Source organism: Diorhabda sublineata, chromosome 1 (assembly GCF_026230105.1).
Source record: "Diorhabda sublineata isolate icDioSubl1.1 chromosome 1, icDioSubl1.1, whole genome shotgun sequence".
Taxonomy (NCBI): domain Eukaryota; kingdom Metazoa; phylum Arthropoda; class Insecta; order Coleoptera; family Chrysomelidae; genus Diorhabda; species Diorhabda sublineata.
The window spans coordinates 8,330,493-8,353,237 of record NC_079474.1 but is presented as its reverse complement, the minus strand read 5'-3'; the positions used below and the strand labels follow the sequence as shown (position 1 = coordinate 8,353,237).

At 33.8% G+C, this 22,745-nt stretch overlaps 1 protein-coding gene across 1 annotated transcript; it reads right to left on the bottom strand.

Moving 5' to 3' along the window:
• Positions 1-7,947: 7,947 nt before the first annotated feature.
• LOC130452450 (spermine oxidase-like) lies at positions 7,948-21,439 on the bottom strand. Its single transcript, XM_056791736.1, has 4 exons — positions 20,921-21,439; positions 16,333-16,924; positions 13,841-14,040; positions 7,948-8,209 (listed from the first exon to the last, which is right to left on the bottom strand). The coding sequence occupies exons 1-4, from the start codon at positions 21,376-21,378 to the stop codon at positions 7,978-7,980; spliced, it is 1,482 nt and encodes a 493-aa protein (XP_056647714.1). The 5' UTR covers positions 21,379-21,439; the 3' UTR covers positions 7,948-7,977.
• Between the last annotated feature and the right edge of the window lie 1,306 nt (positions 21,440-22,745).

The following is a 22,745-nucleotide window of genomic DNA, read 5'->3' as shown; positions in this document are numbered from 1 at the left end:
AGGTTATATTATTCGAATCATTTCAGTTCACTTTCATGGTTTTTCCATTTCCTAACTACGACATCCAGTATGTTTCTATTTATTAATATTTAATTAGAGCAATTGAACCTTCATAAAAATGAAAAAATATTGGAAATTTTTACATCTTCACTTATATTTCTATTATCTTCGTCATATACTACACAATCACAATCGATTGTTCTCAAATCATATAAAAACATACTTACCAAAATTATTTTTGGTAAATTTAAAGTTATAGTTTCTATTAAAAAATTACTTAATGTCATTTCTATGTTCTTTTCAACACAGAATTCCCATTTTATGAAACTTTGTCGTTATCAAACTTTATTCAGAATTTAACAGAACCATTTCATTCATCTTTGTACTCAATTATCATTATAGATAAAAACTTAATCTCCAGAGAATGAGAACCAGAAAGTTATATCCCATATAATTAAGTTCTATGAGCCAATTAAAATTTATATAATTAAGTAGACAGTGACTTTATGCTATAGTTTAATTTGGGTATGTTTAATGGTTGGGTACTACAATATATAACATAATTAACAACCAACTATGGAAACTCACTTTCTAGCGGACAATGTATGATACAACTGCTTAAAATGAAGTTAAAATAAAACATATAATAATATAATAATCATATAATATATAATAATATAAAACAATGAAAGATTTTGAAAATGTTCATATGTAGACAGTTGCGATTATTATTCATATTCCATGTGGTTGTTTCCGGGACAGACGAACAGACGGACAGACGGACAGACGGACAGACGGACAGACGGACAGACGGACAGACGGACAGACGGACAGACGGACAGACGGACAGACGGACAGACGGACAGACGGACAGACGGACAGACGGACAGACGGACAGACGGACAGACGGACAGACGGACAGACGGACAGACGGACAGACGGACAGACGGACAGACGGACAGACGGACAGACGGACAGACGGACAGACGGACAGACGGACAGACGGACAGACGGACAGACGGACAGACGGACAGACGGACAGACGGACAGACGGACAGACGGACAGACGGACAGACGGACAGACGGACAGACGGACAGACGGACAGACGGACAGACGGACAGACGGACAGACGGACAGACGGACAGACGGACAGACGGACAGACGGACAGACGGACAGACGGACAGACGGACAGACGGACAGACGGACAGACGGACAGACGGACAGACGGACAGACGGACAGACGGACAGACGGACAGACGGACAGACGGACAGACGGACAGACGGACAGACGGACAGACGGACAGACGGACAGACGGACAGACGGACAGACGGACAGACGGACAGACGGACAGACGGACAGACGGACAGACGGACAGACGGACAGACGGACAGACGGACAGACGGACAGACGGACAGACGGACAGACGGACAGACGGACAGACGGACAGACGGACAGACGGACAGACGGACAGACGGACAGACGGACAGACGGACAGACGGACAGACGGACAGACGGACAGACGGACAGACGGACAGACGGACAGACGGACAGACGGACAGACGGACAGACGGACAGACGGACAGACGGACAGACGGACAGACGGACAGACGGACAGACGGACAGACGGACAGACGGACAGACGGACAGACGGACAGACGGACAGACGGACAGACGGACAGACGGACAGACGGACATACGGACAGTCGCCTAAATAGAAGAGTAGAAGAGGAATTGAAATCAGCGTTACCCAATTGTTACAAAGCAGATAAATTCTTTCAAAACCATTTACAACGGGTTAAAAGATACAGACTTGATACATTTAGTAGCACAATTAAGTTGACAACATAGTTTGAGGGTTACTACTTGTTCACTTGTTTTTGCACTTGAAAATCAATATTTGTTGTTATATATAGAATTTTCTTGTACCAGTTTTGTGATAATATAAAAGTGGAAAATAACACAGTACTTTTACTTCTCTAACCACACGAGAAATATTAATATGATGAAATAGTTTTTCAATTTAGCACTGTAACTTTGCAATAAAAATTTATTCTATGCTAATCGCCTCTGGATCGGACATTTTGATAATAGTTATTCAGTAACCCAGTCAATATTGCAATATCTTCGTAGTTCGGCATCATCAGGATTTAATAGCCTCTCTGGAAAACAATCATGTGGTTTGTAAACCAGAAGATTGTCAATCATTCTACTGTAAATAACTCCGAAGTTCCGAAACTAGTGGAGATGGGATTAGTTCTATATACGAGTATTGCAATAAACAGTCGGCAGCAACCATCGATCAATCAATAGGGTATCTCGGGCATTCACTAGAAACGTCAGTTACTTGTCGATAGCTTTTCGTTCCAGTTTTAAAAATCTAGAAAAATAGGATCAAATATTTGTATACGCTCCATTTATGTAACCATTTGAGATATTTTAAGTCGACAGAAAATATTGGTTGGGTATTAAATGTGCGCTGTTGAAACCAAAATTCACTGGAAAGTAAAAGCTAGGCTCAACTAATACTCGACTGTAATTGTACAGTGCTGGATTCAATATTATAAAAATACAAATTATTATAAATTGAATAGATATCTTTTTCGTAGGTGCAATAAGTGTAAAAAAGTGTATGATAATTTTCTGTTATAAACACCGATAAATTTTATTCCATAAGATGTTATTTATTAGTTTTAAAGATACATCTCAGGCTGCTACTTTCTCCTTCAATATCCTAGAATGTGTGAAGTTTCATTTCATGGTTTCAGAATAATAAATTCTTCTCATAATAATCCAAATGGAATACTCTCTTTGAGGGTTAGTCATGAAGTCATCTGAGAAAATAAATTCAATCACATTATAACTCTCATTTCAAATAAACTATTACTTGTTGGTCTTGTGAAGAAGATAATCGATCTAAGTTTATTATGTTTGATTTATATTGATAGTAGAAGATAATGTGTTAAAACTTTGTCTTTCATAAATTGTACATTGAGTCACAAGACTTCCACCGGTCTTACTGTGATCTCAAAGGAGTAATTTTAGATTCAAAGTTCGACTGGATTACTGGAATACAAATTTGAATACTCTTAAAAAGTTCTAGATTTAGACAGATTTAGATGTATAGTTCGTTTGAAATTGATCACCAAAATTCATTAAGCATTGTCCAGCAAACTACCAGCGTTACAAACCAAACAAGTTTAATGAAGGGAATACTCTGGAAAATTGAAAATAGTAGTTAAGTTGAACAGCGCAGTGGAAAGAAAAGCTTTTGGGTAAGTTTACAAAAAATATTCAAGAAATTTTTTTAACGTTCAAGAATCAAACGAACTATGCTGGAACACAAGAAAAACTCATCTTGAAAATAGTCGATAGCTTAACAAACATCTGAAAAGAAGTTGATAGCTTGAAGGACAATCTACAAAGAGATCCAGTTACTACGGTACCAATTAGCATTAAATTAAAGCCACCAACCTTTAAAACTACAGCAACAAAAATAATAAATAAACGACAAAATTATAATTGTTTAGTGAATGCGTTGGAGTTGAGATTTAGTCACAATCACAAAAATGGAAGCAGTAGAACGATCCAAAATACGAGCGTCTAACGATGGAATTCGCGATTCGAAAACTAAGATGGCCGTATTAGCATCTCCAAAAGCAACATTAGCAGAGACAATTAGTTTTGCTCAGACAAATGAAGAGCAAGAACCCGGTGTAGGCCTAATCCGAGAGTGCAACGAGTTTGTGCAGTTAGAGATGGTGCAGAAAATGATTTCCTCACTAACACAAAAAAGAGAAGGGAAAGTACCCGTAAAGCAAAGTACGACTGGAAATCACTCATCGCTCCCAAATCTCCATTTATCGAAGTGAGCAGCAAAACAATGGTCTGACTATAGATGGAATAATAGATGGTAATTGTTACAGTGTGACAGAAGTGATCTATTGAGAAAGAGAGTGTGAGATTTCGTATAGCAATAGACATTAACGCAAAGGTAAAAGAGAAAACTAATGTTGAAAAAACCTTGAGTTTGACATCGTACATTTTTGCTGATCTTATAGAAGAAGTAATCCTGGGAATTGGGTAACTTCATGGTAAAACACGGGTTCACATTAGACAAAGGCATAATAAGGTACACAAATGTCGAACTTTCACTTAGCCTATGTTCACGCGAAAAGGAAGAGGACAATGTTTTCATGAGAGTACTATAGTGTTATTTTTTAATCCACATCGCAAGAACTGCAATCAAAGTGGTAAGGACCAAACCAGGTGATAACTAGTATAAATGATGTGGTGTATAGAATAAAGAAATATCCCGAGAAAAAAAAAAGATTTGAAGTTGTCTACTTGGAGCGACTAGCTTATTATGGTGACAAGAATACTGAACCTGAACTGAATACGGGAATAACAGATGTAAGGGGAGGTCAATGTTGCGAATATTCGCGTAGTTAACTACAAGCAAAAATAGAGTCGGTATTTCAGGAGTCTGTAGAAAGAGTTAGAGAAATAGCCAGTCAAATATAAGGTAATGCGATCAGAGCAACAGTAAATTGAAAACTAACAAGTGTCAATTGGGCATGAAAGTGTATCTTGTAAATAGTCGATTTAGTTTATTGAAGAATTCATTCAAATTCCCACTCACGAGTAGTGTAACAATTCAGTGATCCAGCCAATAAATATATTGGAAAATATAGTGAGCTCAATTTTTGCCTGAAGAGTAAGTGAAAAAAATACGTAGTCGATGAAGTATTTGAAAAAATATACATGATGAAGACTATTTGATCAAAAAAGCTGAAATAATATTTCATAACCTTTTAAACAGTTTGAGGTTTAAATTCCGGAAATATTCAGGTTGCATTGTTAATGAGGGCTTCTTGTACTTGTGGAGGCTGTGAATTGATAAATTTAAGAACTGGTAACGTAGAATACGAATTTTCCACTGTTTCGATAGTAGGTAAGAAGACTAGCATTTTATTTAATTTCATAACCGCATGTCTACTGTGACGATACGGGAAAGATAAATTCGTCTTGTTCGCAGAAATTACCTTTCCTAACCTTACCTTGCTAACCAGAAATGTACTTTTTATCAATAGTACGTAGAAATTTTCTCCACTATTTGCTTTTTTTGAACGAGTGACAATCCCAAGAGCTTATTTGTAGCTAATCTAAGTCGCGATTCAGATACCTAATTGGCTAATAAACCTGCCTATGATACTAGAATCAAACTAAAAAAGTTAGTGTAGAGGCTCATTGGAGGAGGACTATATCTTCAATTTTTTTCAAAGAAATAGAATCTTCTGGCATCAATAATTGTACTTGACCAGCGAAGACTTCGATTGTTTCAATATGAAACCGATGACAACACAATCTCTGACTTGCACTTATAATGTTAATTTTAGGCAATGAATTTTCTAATATGTATAAAAAACAGTCTCCTTCCTCAGTTACGACTCTAAAAGAGCAAATCAGATGTTCTCAGAAAAATCAAGCTTATTAACAATACCAATCCACTTATTTGATATTCAAATTAACTCAAGGAACTTCCACTTTCGAAAACGATGAAAATAAATGCTATAATGTATATTGAAATTAACCAACGTCTCTTCAAGATACAAAGAATCCGACACTGATAGAAACAACGAAGTTTATGATTTTTCTTAACGACAATTCTCGTCCTCGCACACAGCTGATGTTGTTTTTATCGAAATAATGGGATAGTGCATAATATTTGCCAGATTATATTGCTCCAGAGTTTTTTATTTTATTCCTAAAATTCAACAGAAATTCTTTTATTTGAACTTCTTATAGTATATTTTCTAGCACATGTGTAGCAGATCTCACCGCTATACATATTAGTAAGTGACTTGTCATCCTTGTTACTGTGCTCTTGCAGTACTGAATTTTGTGTTCTGTTGATACCTTTAGTGGATCTATTATAATATTTGTGTAAATCTGTAGTTTTTTATATGAGAAACCATTTTCATGTAGTAAATTGTTTCGTAACAAACTTTCATTTATATAAATTCATCCAATTATTTATATTATTTTTCAAGTAAAATCGAGAATACCAGTTTACGAGATCTATAAACATAGAAGAGTGAGGTTTCTACCATCTTCATAATCAGTCAACGTCAATAACTTACATGGGTGCAATATTTTTCTTCACATTTAACTCAACATTTTAGTATTCGGATCAGAATCTCTGTAAAGAATCACACTTGCCTCCGATTTTTCCCGTTTCAAGTTGGCACAATACGCCCTTCAGATGTCGGTTCATACTATTTCCGTAATACAATTTCTTGATACGGAGCTTTTCCAGACATAATCCACAGACAAATAAAGATAAGTTGAAATACAATAAGATAGAGAAACTTGGTTTCGTCTCAAGATGGTTAGTATTAAGGTGAATGGAAACTGTTTCTGCTTGACAACATTATTTCTATATTGTAATGAAACTTCGATTTTTCTGAGCATACAATGTTGCCTTCTTAAAAATAAGAATATGATTTATATTAACAATTTGAAACCTTGAACGTGGTATAGATTATTACGTACAGTGAGAAGAAAATATATGAAATTCAAAGGAACTTATTTGTTAGTGGAATCTTATGTTAACATGGCAAGGGCGCGTGATAAGATGATTTTTAACCATAGATATAAAAGAGAAGAACAAAAATTGAATAAGAAGGAATTATTTTATTTTTGTGTTTCGTTTTTTTATGAAGATCATTGTCATTAAATGGATCCAAGACAGAACTTTCCCTCTGCCTCAATAATGGAATATTCTAATTGAAAAATACCCAGTTATCGTTATAGTGACAAAAGATTGTGTGTAAAGATTGAGAAGAGTATTTAAGGGATATAATTATCAAAGTAACTGCAAAAATTCAGGCAATGAGATCTCTGCTGCAAACTCCTCAATGAAAAACTGCGTTTTCATCACCAATAGCTTGGTGAAATACCCTCACTTGGCACTTACTGACTTATCGATGATCCATTTACTGACACAGGTTTGGTGTTATCATATCTGTTTACATTACAGCGGAATCCACCATTGCAATAAATTAGATATTTGCTCAGTGATTGTTTATGTATATCATTGTCATTATTGTTGCTGAATGAATAAGGAAATTGAGAAAAAATCCTTTTCTATTGGCGATGAGATGTAACTTTCTAAGAATTGAGAGGAATATTGATTTTACCGTAACATCTGAAGGTTGTAACAATGAAAGACGCGAATCTCAAAATTTGTAGCCATATCACTGAGAGTATTATTCCAACCTTGAAGTAGTTGTGCTCTGTTTTTTACCAATTATGCGTAATAATCAATTTCCAAGTGTATTGGGTGATCAATAAACATATTTCTGGTAGACATATTTAATATGAAATACGTACAAACAAAAAAAATACAATAAAACAAATTTAACACAGAAGACAGGAAAAGAAAAATTAAAAACCAAAGTGTGTCAAAAATTAGCTGTTTTCATAATCAAATTCATTTGCATCCGCCTTTTCTCTAGAGTTTTCACATAAAAAACAAGTGTGATTCAAACTAGATATTTATTACAATTTCTACAGTAGAACTTAGTTTTTTAACTGATCTAATATATTCTTACTATACTTTATCCTTCATGTTTATCAAGAGCATGTTGTTGACGCTTTTTCAAGTCATAGAAAATATATAAACGAAAATGTTCGCAATTGAATTTTTTTTTACCAAAATGAATGTTTCAGTATCTGTAAACAACTCAAATACAACTCGTATGACAACAAGTTGGAAGTACGTTGACTATTTGGAATGTCAAACTTTATGATGGGAGTGTAAGATTTGACATATTTACATCAGCATTGCCATATCTCAAGACTTGAGTAGTAACCATCGGTTTTCATTGATAAAACTATTGTATCAATATAACTAACTATAAAGTCGAAATAAAAAACGAAAAATTCTTTTGAATTTCATTTATTGTTATGATACTAATTTTTGTATATGTTGATTAGTCTCTCTGCTTCTCTAAATCCAGATTCAACTGCACCGTGAGCACTAGAGTGGTGTAGAGGACTCGTTGCTTCTCCAGCAAATAATATAATCGGACAACCTTCTGCGTTTTTGATGGGAGCCATCAAATTTTTCACATCTTCACCGGTTGAATTTATAGAACTAAATGAATATGTGCCTCTAAAATGTGGATTATGATACCAGTTTGACCTTAAACATAAAAGACAGATAATCGTTTTGAAAATTATTTGTACGGACAGTTTTATGAAAATTAATATGATATAAATGGCACAATGCATATACCACTCCATGCATAGATTTCTTATTTATAATGCTACGAATTTAAGTTTATCGATATTGTTTCAAAATTTCTATTCCTCCTCTTTTATTATCAATATCTTTATCCTGAATCCTGTCTCTGGCTAATGGTTTACGCTCTTGAATTATTATTTTCCATACCATGATTTTTTTTGACCTATCCACTATCATGTAATTCTCAATCCCCCACACATATTTTTCAATTTCCACCTATCCCTATGAAAGCTGTTTTTTTGTTTGGAATACAAAACGACGAGGAATTACTATAGGTGCCTATGGAGATAAAAAGGGCTTCTTATACTATACCTAGTTTTAGCAACCTAAAGTTATTCGGATCTAAAAATTCATTTATTTTTAAACCGTTTATGGAATGAAAGTGAAACTGAAACACTTGTCAATAGAATGTACCAGAATAACAACGTAGAGGCCAGACTTTGGGAAAGTGATGCAAAGAGTTTGAAACATGTTCATTTCATATAAAGTTCGGTGTCCAAATGGTTCGTTACTTCCATTTCTTGGAAATGACTGTGAATTGTAAAGTTCATTGCGATTTATATTTCAGTCCGACTAAGAATAGATTCGAATCGTGATGTTTGGATAATGAGAATAATCTAAAGCAAAAGAAATTGACGACAAAATTTTCCTGAATGATTATAGTTCAGTGATGTGGATATAATCTGTGTAATTCCATATATTTTTGAGTTTGTTCAGCAATTATCTATTAGGAATCCAATTTGTTGTTAAATCTATCTGTAGATACTTCCTATATGATTCATATACAGCCAACGGGAAAAATTCATTAAACTAATAACAGCTTGAAATTTTGTAATTTTCTGACAAATTGTGATTTATGCAAAAAATGCATGAAATGGTACTTTTTCCACGAATGGGAAAGTTGCCCGTGAGTGGAGAGAGAAACTTTATGCGCAGTTGCATATATTATTTTTTCTACAACCCTATACAATAAATCAAATTCAAATAGAAATTCTTAATTAAGCTCTATGGTAAATCATAATTAATAACCAACGCGTAATGATTGAATTGAAAGTTAATTATTAAAAACGATAATGAGAAACACTAACAACTAAATTATATATTTCTGTTTCACTTCGCAATGTGAAAACGCAATTATTGGGTTGATTACGACAATTTTGGATCCAGTCACGCTGTGTCGTTTTATCACCAGATAAAGCTTCTAACAGTCAAATTGGTTCCTTGATTCGCATATGATGTGGAAGGTTGGTTTAAGGAAGTGCGATTATTAGTTACTTATAATTTGTTAGGCACAATTTATAACTCTTAAATTCACAGTCATTTCTAGACATTATATCTTATTCAAAATCCACAAGAACAGAATTTTTTGGCCTACGAACCGATTGGACTCCAAACTTTCTATGAAAGTGGAATATGTTACAAACTCTTTCCATCACGTTCATGGAACAACCTTGGTTTTTAATGATGATATACATTTAAGTAAATGTTTCAAATGAATACCATTTCTGAAAGGAAAATTGGTTGGGTAGAAACTTAAAGAATCTAACATATTCTTAAGAGAGCAAATAAACGTAAACGTTTTTATTGCATAATCGAGATGGTGAATATTCAAGGTTCAAGGTAACATATTCAATTAGTTTTTTGTGAGCTGGCGGTTGTCGAGAAAAAGAGTTATATAGAATTAAATTCAATGACACAAAAATTAGGGGGAGTTTCTATTCATCACGATTCAATATTCAAGGGCACATACAAGTCGGCGTTTTGAGGTTATTAGAAAAACCAGTTCAAACATGGATTTTGTACGTTTATATGGAAAATATACTTATTTTTGATAGAAAAACGCAATCAGCAACCACTCATTTCTATCATATAGAAATGGAAAATGTTCAACACAAGTTTACCGCATTCAGAAAAATATATATGTCATACATTTCGACGTACTTCTATTAGATTCAGGTGGAAATATTTTATAATAAAACAACATGGGGGATAGAAATCCCCTGCTGTTGCCAAAGGATATGTAAGCAATTCACTCAACACAAAAATTATGATTTACAGCAGTTCCTTAAACCAACCTACTACATTATATGAAAATCAAGAGACCAATGTGATTTTTACAAATATTCACCTTTTAAAGAAGCTTTAGCTGATAATAAAACAGACACAAGCATGACTGGATCGAAAATTTACAAAAATCAATCCAGCCATTGCCTATTAAAAATTCATAGTGGTTAGTTTAACGTTCAATTCAATCATTACGCGTTCGTTATTGATTGTAATTTGCAACGGACAATAAATTATTAGAAGTGTCAGTGTAAGGTTTGACGTCAAAAAAGTGAGCCGCAATAAATTGAACGATAAAAGATGATCACCGAAATTGTGAAAATCGAAATATTGGAGTATCGAGCCATCATCAAGTACCTATATTTCAAAGGGTTGTGATGCAGTTCATGACATGATTTTACCAGACCGTCGAGTTGGTCTAAAACGAATATCTGAAGCACTGAATATTTTATACAAACGCGTTCGTTTTATAGTTCACGTCGATTTGAACATGAGAAAAATTTCTGCAAAATAGATTCCCAAATGTTTGAATGTTAACCAAAAGCGTTCAAGGGTAGAAGCATCGCTTTCGATCTGTGATCGATTTGAAAACGATGTAGACTTCTTAAACCGAGTTGTTACTATGGATGAGACTTGGGTACATTTCTACGATCCTGTAACAAAGCAACAATCGATGGAATGGCGATACTCTGGTCTCAAGACCTAAGAAGTTTCGAGTTCAAAAAACTGCTGGAAAAGTTCTTGCTTCAGTTTTTTGTTTTTGTTGGACAACTATCATCTCAACTAAAAAAAGCTTAAAAGGTCATAAGTGCTCTTACAAATGATATTCATTATAAGTGATATTTATGGAATTAATTCTGTTTTATGGAAAATTGAAAAGCATATCAAACAATAAAATTTTTCGCAAGTAGGGGAGAGTAAGTGAGTTCTAATTGTGGCTAATCATGACTATTCTTTAGACTTTCATAGCAAGCAGACCATTTCGTTTTCTTCTTATCTTTTCTCAAAACATGATTGACGCTTATTTGATAAGGATTGAGAAGTCTTGTCAAACTTTTATCTAAAAGCTACAACTAACTCTTTGAATTTAGTGCCTGACTTTTTTGCATTGTTGCCGTAGGATGGAAACAATTTTTTAAGTTTTTGAGCAAAGGATACGCTACGGTAAAAATTATCTGTCGAAATAGTCTGCCATATGTCAAGTAAATACTCTCACAACTCAAGAACAGTGATAGTGACACCGGAAATATTTATATTATCAGTTTCTTAACGATACCGATACATGTGGCCAAAAACGTTAATTCATGAAAATGGGCCTCCTGTATCCTTGAATACCAAAACTTTTCCATGGAAAAAAAAATGAATGTGAGTGAGTGAAGCGAGTGAAAGACATTTATATGCTCAGTTTTTAGAAAATAATCAGAAGAGGGTAAATTTTCGAGTCGTCCGGGATGCCCAAACTACGAAGTCTAAAATATTGGGAGGAACAGAAGTCGAAAAGAATCCTGTTAATTATGTATTGGGAAAGTGAAAGCTATTTTGTGAGTTACTACGACACTGGAGAGTTCATGATTCACTACTGATGATAATTTCAAATACAATACTAATTAATTTATAATGTTCACTTTAGCTGACATGTTAACAATTACCAATAGACTAAAAATAATAAATATGTTATTAACACATAGATAACGTTAATTACCCAGATAAGAGAAAATGCAATAGTTGCTACCAGACTAAGAATTCTAGAATTTTTATAGAGCACATTTGGAAGAAATAGTCAGAATTATTTAAGCCCGGCAATGTTGCTTTGATAAATAGATCCCGTTAGTAATTGTGATCAAAAATGAATATTTCAATAAAAAAAATATTTCCTGAGATTTAAATGACTATCTGGATGATAAGGAATGAAACCCTTAATACTAATGCCGAGCAACTTTGATATACAATTTCTATTTTTTTACAATTTTTCTCTACTGGCCCCGAACATTTTCTACTTCTCCTATTTCCAAGAAATTCGGTTTGTATCGAGAGTGACCCCTGATTTCTTTTTTTGGATCCCCTGTCCACGTTTTATCGAATTTTCTATAACGTCTGTGAAAAATTCAATTTTATTTTTTTTACTCCTTTTTAAATTAAGCAAGAATTTGGAACTTGCTCTTATAACGAACGACCTTTGATATTACCATAGGTTTTTCTACAAATTGATAGACACTGTCTGTCCTGGATCAGAACATATTCATTGAAAAACATCGATTGTATGAAATCATTAGAGTAGATTCTAATGTAATTATTATTTGACTAATGTAAGAAAGTAACGTCTTTGAATTCAATAGTATCTTTAAAAGGTCATTAATATGAAAAAGGTCTGTAAAGAAACTGTTGTAGAAAGCCTTCAAGGCAACTGCTTTTAGAAATAGCTACCCTTCATTTCTTGGATAGAACGGAATATTTGTGTTGAAAATGATCAACGTTAGTGAAACACATATAATCTTAGATAGTTGATTCGAATACCAAGGAATTGGACTTTTTCAAGGTTTTATCATCATGTTTTGACAAGTGATCACTTTTACAAGGCAACTCATGAGACAAAATCTCTGTAAAGTTGTCTTCAGAGTGATTTAGTACTTGAGAGCTATTTCGATTCTCGGAGCGCCTAGTCTAATGAATTTAATAAAAAGTATCTTTACTTCGATTTTTTGATAGATATCCGCCATAATAGTCGATGTCTTTTGGTCACATGGTCTTTTCACAGACAAATTCATTTTGCTAAAGAGAAATTTGTAGAAAAGCAAGGAGATCATAATACTATTCAACTAATTTCTAATTAACCCGACACAATTGATCGGAGAATTTGTTTTTAACGCATTTCTCCTATCAAATTCATTTGAACTTCCTATAGAACAAAACATAAATTTGTTAAATCACGATAATGATATATTTTGTGGAGATTTCAATCAAAATTTCTCGACAACCACTAAATTCGAAAACTATTTCAAAGCAACATATAAAATCGATTTAGTACATTCAAGAGAAGCTAGAACAAAGGCAAACACAACAATCGATGGAGTCTTTGCAAAATTAAGTGCTAACAAACAAAATTTTTATTTCTGAATCATATTGTTTAATCCTATTAACCAATTATTATGAGAATTGAACAAATGATGAGCTCAAATTTATTGACGAATCTTTTATTAAGATTTTTGTTAACGACTTTTTAACATGTTTCCTAGGGCAACTTACCTATCCATGTCTCTCTACTACAAAACTGTCCTTAAATCTACTTTTAAAGGAGTTTCAACAATAAATCACAATCAACTACTTCAGAATACTGTGAAATTGATAATTCTTATTATAGCATAACAATTGATTAAGTGAACAAACTAGCTACAATACTATATTATTTTCATGCTTTTCCGGCATATTATGTTAGATCCCTGCAGATTGGGAACACTAAATACATACCGTATCATCGTTTGCGGTTCCATAATTTTATACAAATGTCCCAAAAACTTTTTTAAAGTAAACTTTATCCCATTAGTTACAATTTCAACATCCAATTTCTCAATAATAGGGACCATATCTCCTGTGAATACCACTAGTAGTATCCTTGAGTTAGGTATAACTATGACATTGTAAATTTCGGTAATCCAAGATTGACCATACTGCAACATAAGTATTATTGTAGCATAATTATATAACGTATTGAACATTAATTCAACTTATTATCAAAATATTAAAATTAAAATAATTGGGTTGTACAGGATTATACCTTTATCCATTATAAGTATCGTTCACTAAATACAATTGTACTCCCAAGTATATCCAAAGAGCGGTAACTACGGGGGCTGTTTCCGATCTAACAAAAAACGAGACATTTCAATTTTTAAACATAGTTTTTCCAATGAATTGGTAGCTGCCTTGAGGAAAAAGATTTCCTCAAAATAAACATTTACGTATGCCATGAGGTCCTCCTCTGATGAAAATCTGTTTCCTGTAAGTGAAACTTTTAGGTTAGGAAAGGAGAAAAAACCGTCTATTTCTGTTTTGAAGCAGCGGTTGATCCACAGTCATTATTCATCGCAAAAAACATATTGTTTATAACGTGATGCTTCATCTTCATCCCCAAGTCGAAGCGAGTTGATCAGCATATTGCTGTTGATTTAACGGACGTCGAAAGTTATAGAAAATCATCGCATAAAAATGTTCGCGATCTAATTCCGTTTTGAGACTATATGAATGTTTCAAGTATTTGTAATTAATTAGATTAGAGAATTAGATTTAGTGGTGTTAAAGAAACAGCCATAAAGAGAGCTGAGTATTTACATCTCAGTAGTGGTTATGTTAGTGCCTTCAGCGATCCGATTATACCAATAGGAAGTAAATTCACACTCGAGGAGCTAAGTATTCAAACTCAAGTAGAAGTGGTCAAACTGCCATTGGAGGAGCTATGTATACTCGTACACATGTCAGTGTTGGTCATGTTTGGGCCTTCAGCCTCCGAGTGAAAAAATATTTCAAAAAGTTGTTGCCGGAATTCATAAACGCACATGCAAATGCGGTTGATTTGCTAATGCAAGGTTTAAGAAATTTTGACAGAGCTTATTTTTTGCATCCTGCTTAACTCCGCTTGATACACGTACTCACGCACGCACCCACAAGAAACCCCAGCAGCAAATACTCATGCTACCTATTCAGGAGAGCAGGTAAAATCTATTTAAATGGCTTCAGCGTATTCTTCATCACCATAATGACCACCTGTCCTGTTTTCTTGACTAACACTGCCCGGAGAAAGTGGAGCATACTACGATGAAGAAAGAGTCAACCCGATACCAGAGCTCTGGCGTCAAATCGATTCGTATCGACGAACCACCGTAACAATGTTACTAAATTTCATATATATAGTTTTGTACAGCCAAGTACAAAGTCTCATTCAGATAGTTTTCGCGATTTTAACTGTGAGTATTGAATGGAATAATAAGATAGTCAGTAAGAGCGATTTGAAAATTGAGTTCATACAGTATCAAGCTCAAGTGAAGAAAGGAAAGTTTCACGTTTCACCAACACATTGAACTTGTTCAGTACTAGTTCGAGACGTTAAAAGTGTTGTTCGAGCAGCAATTGTTGGGTACGAATTCGTACTACACTATAGTCAACTCATGCGTAGTGCACCACTGTTCGAAATATGATTAAAATATTCTGTTAGTACCACCAAAAATTATTCCATAGCTGAAATAATCAGACGTATTAAGAGAAAGATGAATTTTATTTACTTTTTCTGACAAGAACAAGCCTCTTAAAATCATTAGATGGCTTAGAAGTTACTTTAAAAACGATGAATCACCCATGTGATAAAGTTTCGAATAGAAATGTTCACGTAAAGTTTAGCTTTGAAAAGCAAGTAATTTTTGAATTTCACTGAACAATAACAAGAATTTGAAATTCTTACTATATTGGTAATTTGAAAATGGTTTTTCTGGCGTTGTTTTGGCCACTTCAGTGCAAAATTTGTTCACAGCAAGTCTATAACTGATAGGTCTCATCTCCAATTATAATGTGATTACCTTGTAAAATGACATATTTCATAGTTAATGAGATATATGGTACCATATATGATATCAAATTAAATATCGAAACGTTGGCATTTTGACAAACTCTAAGACAGTTTTCTGCCCGCAACACCATTCGCAATTACATACTAGGAAGGACAATTGTATCAATAATGACATCGTTGATAAACTTTTTATATGGCTCAGGTTCTTCATTCAGTTGCAGCCTAAAACTTGTTCAATGAAGACATTCTATATAAATAGCACCAAAATAGTGAATATTTCGAATAATTAAATCTCATTCCAACACGCTCCCGAAATTTTGGAACTGAGTTTCCGTATTAACATATTATCAACATATGTTAAACTCCATTTGTATATGTTCCATGCTTATTTAGTTGATCTCACCTTATTTTCAGGACCTTCGGGAAATTCAGTACTGGATGATATCCTATCCTTCTCTGTCCAAATAAAATTGAACCCAGATGAGTTCCCCCACCATTCATGTTCATATTTCAAAAATACTTTTATCACAGCTCCAATTCCGATTCTTTCAATCGCTAACTGTTTATAAATTGGTAATTTAGGAGAGAAAAGTTTCTTGTGGTTTTCCTTCAAAACTCCTATTGAAGTTGTGAAAACTACATGATTTGCCTTATAGTGAGAGTTATCTGAGCAATTGATTACAATGTGATCGTCATTAACAGTTATTTTAGTCACTTCTTTATCAACAAGTAATTTCTCAAAAAAAGGAAGTTGTCTGCTTGGGTTTGGATACTTTCTGATAAGAACGTCCAAAAATTTGCCGTATCCGTGATTTTTCCAACCATAATTTTGATATCCTGGACATGTTTCGTGATCTGAAGTATAAGCGTTGTCATACCAAGAGAATGATCCTTTTGCAAATAAGAAGAAATGGCGTAGAAAAACTTCAGCCCAAATGAATATGTCCATGTCTCCATCTCCAGCTTTAAACTTCTTGATTATACTTTCACGATACCTGAAATGATTTGTGATTATTCAACTAAAAAATTATTAATGGATGTGAATTTTTTGGGTTGCGTTCAACTAGAATGTCTACAGGGTGATTCGTAAATAATAGACAAAGTTGTAATTCATCAGAAAATATCTAGCATTAACTAACGACTTAAAAATTGAGCTCGGGCTTGTTTTAATAAAGGCAAATAAGAATATAGGAAGACTTTAGATGTCACCACATGAGTAGTATCGATTCGATAGGAATTTTTTTTCTCGCTTCATGAAATTCTGAGAAAGAAAAATTCTGCTAATGACTATTATTGACCATTGAATAAAAATATATTGTATGGAATGCTTCCTAACATTGGAAAAATTTATTTTGTTCGATGAGAAAATGTATCTCATCCTTTTTCCACTTCCTATATTGTGAACAATGCATTTCGACACGTCGTTAGTAACAAGTACGAAAAAAGAGATTGTTCTTAACGAAATTGGTAGAGGAAAGTACCCTAAACCGGAGCCCTCATCCTAAAGTGGACCCCTATTCTTCTGATACTGCATTCTCCTAAACTTTGTCCTATTCAACTGTAAAAAGTAGTTTAGGCATCCACCATTATGTAGTGGAGCGCACACATCGCCCACTTCACATGTCCACCATCAGTTCACCATTACATGTGTTGATAGTGGAAAAAGTTTTTGAGCAGTGAACTTGATTCAAAATTAATCGAGTTAACAAACTGATGGCTTTAGTCGCTTAAACCGGACACCCTCTTGTTGCCTAAATAGGACCCCTTGTTTTTTCATGTACAAAATATCCTGAATCTGTACTCACGCTTATTCTTTTGGAATTTCATTTCAGATTTCAAAAGAATAATGGAAAAAATTGATCAAAGAAAGTGGATTTCTTCTAAAATGACGAAAGCAATTGAAGCAGTTCGGAAAAAGAAGATGGGGTGGAAGAAGGCCAGTAAAAATTTTAATGTCCCGAAAACAACGCTCATGAGGTTGTCCAACATGAAGTACGATACATCTGAAAAGGCAGCAAAAACAAAATGAGGCAGATCTACAGTTTTGGGTAATGATCTTGAACAAGAACTGGTTCGTTATTGTATATATTTTATATTGTATTTGTAGAATTATAATTATATTTGAAACTAGAATTAGTACTCTTTAATTTAATACCATTTTTAAATTTTTTTGTTGTTATTTTGACAAGGGGTCAGGTTTTGACAACCATTTCACAAACAACCTAAAAATGATTTATAAAAATTTAATAACATTGAATCATAATACAATTCTTAGAATTATGACTATTATTCCCAAAACTCATACAAACGTTCCTTCTCCTTCCTATTTGCAGTAGTAGGCTATGTTTGGCACCAATTACAAATTCTCTTAATTTTGGATGATAAGCTTGACATTATTGATACAATGGATAAAGCTGACCATAATTTTATACAAAAATTATGAACCTAAGTAAGTAAGAATTCAATTTCGCAGAAAAAGGGAAAAATCTCGATCAGTAAACATTGCTTACATCTAAAGGATAGATCTCGGCCGCTTCCATGTCCTTAAGTTTTCGTGATTGTAATTAACTTATCCCGGGATTTACGGAATTGCAAAAAATAAAATTGAAATCTTTATAAAACTATTGCATACAACAAAACGCATTTTCGTTGTATGCATTGGCAGCCATCTAAGTTTTACGATGTCAATTTTCAAAGAAAGTTATTTTGAACCGCAATTGACAATAAAACAGGTAATATAAACTTCGTCCAACTATTTTGATAACCGCAGGAGAATTCACAAAAAGATCACACACATTTATTCTTCTTTAAAAATAGGAAAAGCAACAACAACATCCAAAAGTACTGTTACCACTACTAAAAAGAAAGATAGATTCAGTGGTGGACTATTTCAATAACAATGATAGTATTGATGATGTTATGGTGCGAATGACTTAAGTGGATGGGTTTCCATTTAGCATTTTTCATTCAATAGACTTTTTCAAATTTCGATCTTGTTCGGATTGATGAATCTTTTAAAGCAGAGATCTCTATTATTAGTATCTTATGAGAGTGCCTACTTAAGTTCCATATCTCAATGAATACTCCAAATGGTGGTATTGATGATTCAGATGATGATGTAGATCTAGAGCTGGGATTAGTTATTGAAAAGGCAATTTTTTGGGTTCGATAAGAAAGAACTTGAACAGAGAATCCTTGAAAATGAAACCTTTCTGCAAAAGTGTATGAAACTGAAACCTAATAATGAGCTTGGTTCTCGTTTGATTGCAAGAATAGATGTGACAGTCTTTTCACTATACTCAAACGCTTTATGCAAAAAGCGCGCGTAGACCTGGATCATCCCGTACATTTTTTATGTATCTGATTTTGAACTCCATGAGTTGGTCTTGGTACATTTGGCTTCCAGGTCAATGACATACTTGTAAGACTGCATTAAAGATCGTCGCCGAAAAGAAGTGGGGGGCTACTGACAAAATTCTCATATTGTGACTATTAAGAGTAATAATTGGAATTATTTTCAAGTCCAAATGAAAGGCTCATAAAAAAGTTGATTACTATGTTAACTGAAAGATTGGGGAACAACTGCGAAATTCAGAAAGATTATCACTAGACAATCTGTTTGATCAACTTTCACAAGGGGTTATAATTTGGAGCAAACTTATATTTTAAAACTATACTTCCATTGAGCCAGAGCCCACTTTTTCAGCGTTTCATATTTGTACAATAAACTGGAAACTTGGAAATGGAACCTTAAATGAATTATGTTTTTGTAATTGGAAAAAGTGATCAAGCTTCTTTCAGCTACTCAAATTCACGTCAAGACACATGTTAATCTGCATTGTAGAGAGTAGGAAGAATATTCTAATTTCATTATATTATCTATTAGAAAAGTTTTTCTCATTGAGAAATCAAAGCTGTTAGAATTGGGGTTGAAGCTGAAGGATTTAAAGTTCAACATTTGGTAATCGTACGAAGTCTCCCTGTTATTCTACAAACATTTACTTAATTATTTAACCAAAGTTAAGAGGGATTTTTGTCTAAAATAATGATGTTTACTCCAAGTTCATATTCCCGGGGTTATTCCATGATCTCGAGACTCTTTTACCCAGACTGGAAGAAATTGGCGAAATTGAATCTTCTATCAACATCCCTTATAATATACAACACCATTAGAATCAAGTTTAGATTCCATTACATACTAACTTAATGACTACGGCTTAAATGATGGGAATGAGTTCATGAATTTATTAGATTGTCATCGGTCTTAACCTAATCCAACCTTAACTAACCTAACCTACCACATACTTATCAAACTTGACCTAACAATGCATTAGTCAAATACGACGTTTCCAATTGCTCTTGAAGCGTATTCATTTTTTTTGTTATATACATACAATTAAAACTCATGAAGCGTGTTGAAAAAACGAGAATTTTATGAAAAATTTCCGATGTAACGAAAAAATAATTTTCAGTCTCTCCTCTTCTTTTAAGCCGCTAGGGGCTAGATCTGTTGAATATTTGAATTCTAGCCAATGTTATAACCAAAGAGTAAGAGAGTGTGTTGTCCCAATACACTTTATATTTCTTTAAATGCCATCACTTTTTCTAATTTTCTCACTAACATTATTAAGCACTAATAGGTTTTTTTGATATATCGATAGTTCCTCAATCTGAGGTGCTAGTACCATGTAGTGAACATTTCCTTTAACATGGCTGGTTGTCGCAGTTTGTGGCCGTCCCGAATGCTCGTTGTCAATCAAGCTGTCACGGCCACAGCTAAATTCAGGTACCCACAATTTTACGGTCGTAAATGATAATGCGGAGTCTTGTTATACAGTGTTCAACACTTTCATATGTGTCATTGAAAAATAAATATTGGATCACCATAATTAGTGATAATTTAATGACTATAATATCTAATTTATAGTGATAATTGATGACACCTTTAGATTAAGGTTGATATCTTTTCAGACAACCCTCGTATAACTTACCTTTGTTGTATAACGGATCCAGTGCTGTTATGCGCACCGGTACCTGTATTAATATCAAATGCAGCGAACACTGCATCAAACAGTTCTTTTGATAACTTTTCACTAATCTTTTGTCTCGATGACAAATAAAATTTTTCCGGAAATACATCACGTGCTAATAAATACAGCAAATTTCTGCCCTTCAAAGTTTCATAAACAACATTATTCACTTCACCTCCAACCCATTCAGCACCTAAATCTACATTGCATCCATGAAAATCAACAGTGTTTATTCTTCCACCGATTCGCGATTCAGCTTCTAATACTAATATGTCGTCAATACCATTTTCTAAAAGCTTCGTTGCTGTAGCTATACCAGCTGCTCCCGCACCGACTATAACTATTTTGTATCGTTCCCTACAGACGCCAGACGCCACTAATATACTTAAGATTACTAACAATAGCTTTGATGGCTTCATAATACGTTGCTTAACTGTCGACTAACTCGAATAATTGCGTACAAAATTGTTTATATGCATTGCTAACGGTACAAGATAACCTTTGATGTCAAATATTTTCATATACAGAGTCTTTATTCGATGATGTATACAGGGTGTTTCAAAGAAAGTTCATCCCGTCTCTAGGATAGATGGAGAATTAAAATATATTTGGGGTTTGTTCAGTAAAAGATTTTCACATATTTTTCTCGATTTTTCCGTTACTACTAGTAATATTGTATGAAAATTTTATACGAATATGTTTTGGAAGCAGATATGTCTGTCCATTTTTGTTTTTATGTGTAACTCTTTTAGATGGCGCTAGTCACACTGTTCTTATCAAGTATTATTGAACATAACTTTTTCAGTATTACATTTATTGGAACAAAATTTCAGGTGAACTTGAAAATCATTTAATTTCACAGTGAGACCTAAAAAAATGAATTATGGTAGGCAAAAAACAACAGGAACCATTAATGAAGCAAAGATGATTTTTAATTTAGTTGATAAGAATCCAACAGTTAGCGTGGTATGACAAACAAATACGTCTTGTTCAAGTACTTGGAGGATACTGAAAGAGCAGCAGCTACATCCTTATCATTCCTGATAAGACCAAGAGCTCTTGTCTGTCGATCTACCGGAAGATGTGTTTAACTACCATATTGCACACTACTGGTGTGATAAGAATCCACATGTCAAAAGGGTATCAAATTACAAACACTCATTTAAAGTTAATATTTGGGCAGCAACTTTAGGTAACAAATTATTAGGTTGTCACGCTATACGAGCAAAATCTCTATTTTTAATGCACGATGGAGCTTCAACGCACTTTGATAGAAGGTGTCGTATTTGGTTGAGTAACTATTTTCTGAATTGGTAAAGGTGCGGAAGCTCCGATTCATTGGCCTCCTCGGTCATGCGATTTAATCCGTTGGATTACACAGTTTGGTCGTATCTTAACGAAAAAGTTTCAACGTCACTTCAATGACCTTATAGCTCACTCCCAACTGTTTAGAAGATTAATGGAATCTTTAAAAAAAAACGAAGGACTTGTGTATTCTTGAAAACGGAGGCCATTTTGCGCACCTAATCTAATTGAGTTATATTTTATGTTATTAGCCTATTTTCAAATTATAGGTTTTGAACAATTAAAACAAATTACTATACGAGGATCTATTGATATCTAGTTAGCCTAGATCAGTTCCAGGCATAAACAAAATATTGCGTTACCATAACAACGCACAATAACTTATTAGAAGTGTCAGTGTGAAGTTTGACGTCAAAAAAGTAAACCAAAGTTACACTATAGATTAAAAGAAAAAAGATGTTCACCGAAATTGTGTAAAACG

Excerpts from the sequence above, each read along its gene's own strand:
- LOC130452450 (XM_056791736.1), bottom strand. The coding sequence starts at position 21,378 with ATGAAGCCATCAAAGCTATTGTTAGTAATCTTAAGTATATTAGTGGCG. Across the intron at positions 16,925-20,920 it reads GGATCCGTTATACAACAAAG|GTATCGTGAAAGTATAATCA; the intron begins GTAAGTTATACG and ends AAATCATTTCAG. Across the intron at positions 8,210-13,840 it reads GAACCGCAAACGATGATACG|GTCAAACTGGTATCATAATC; the intron begins GTATGTATTTAG and ends TTTATGTTTAAG.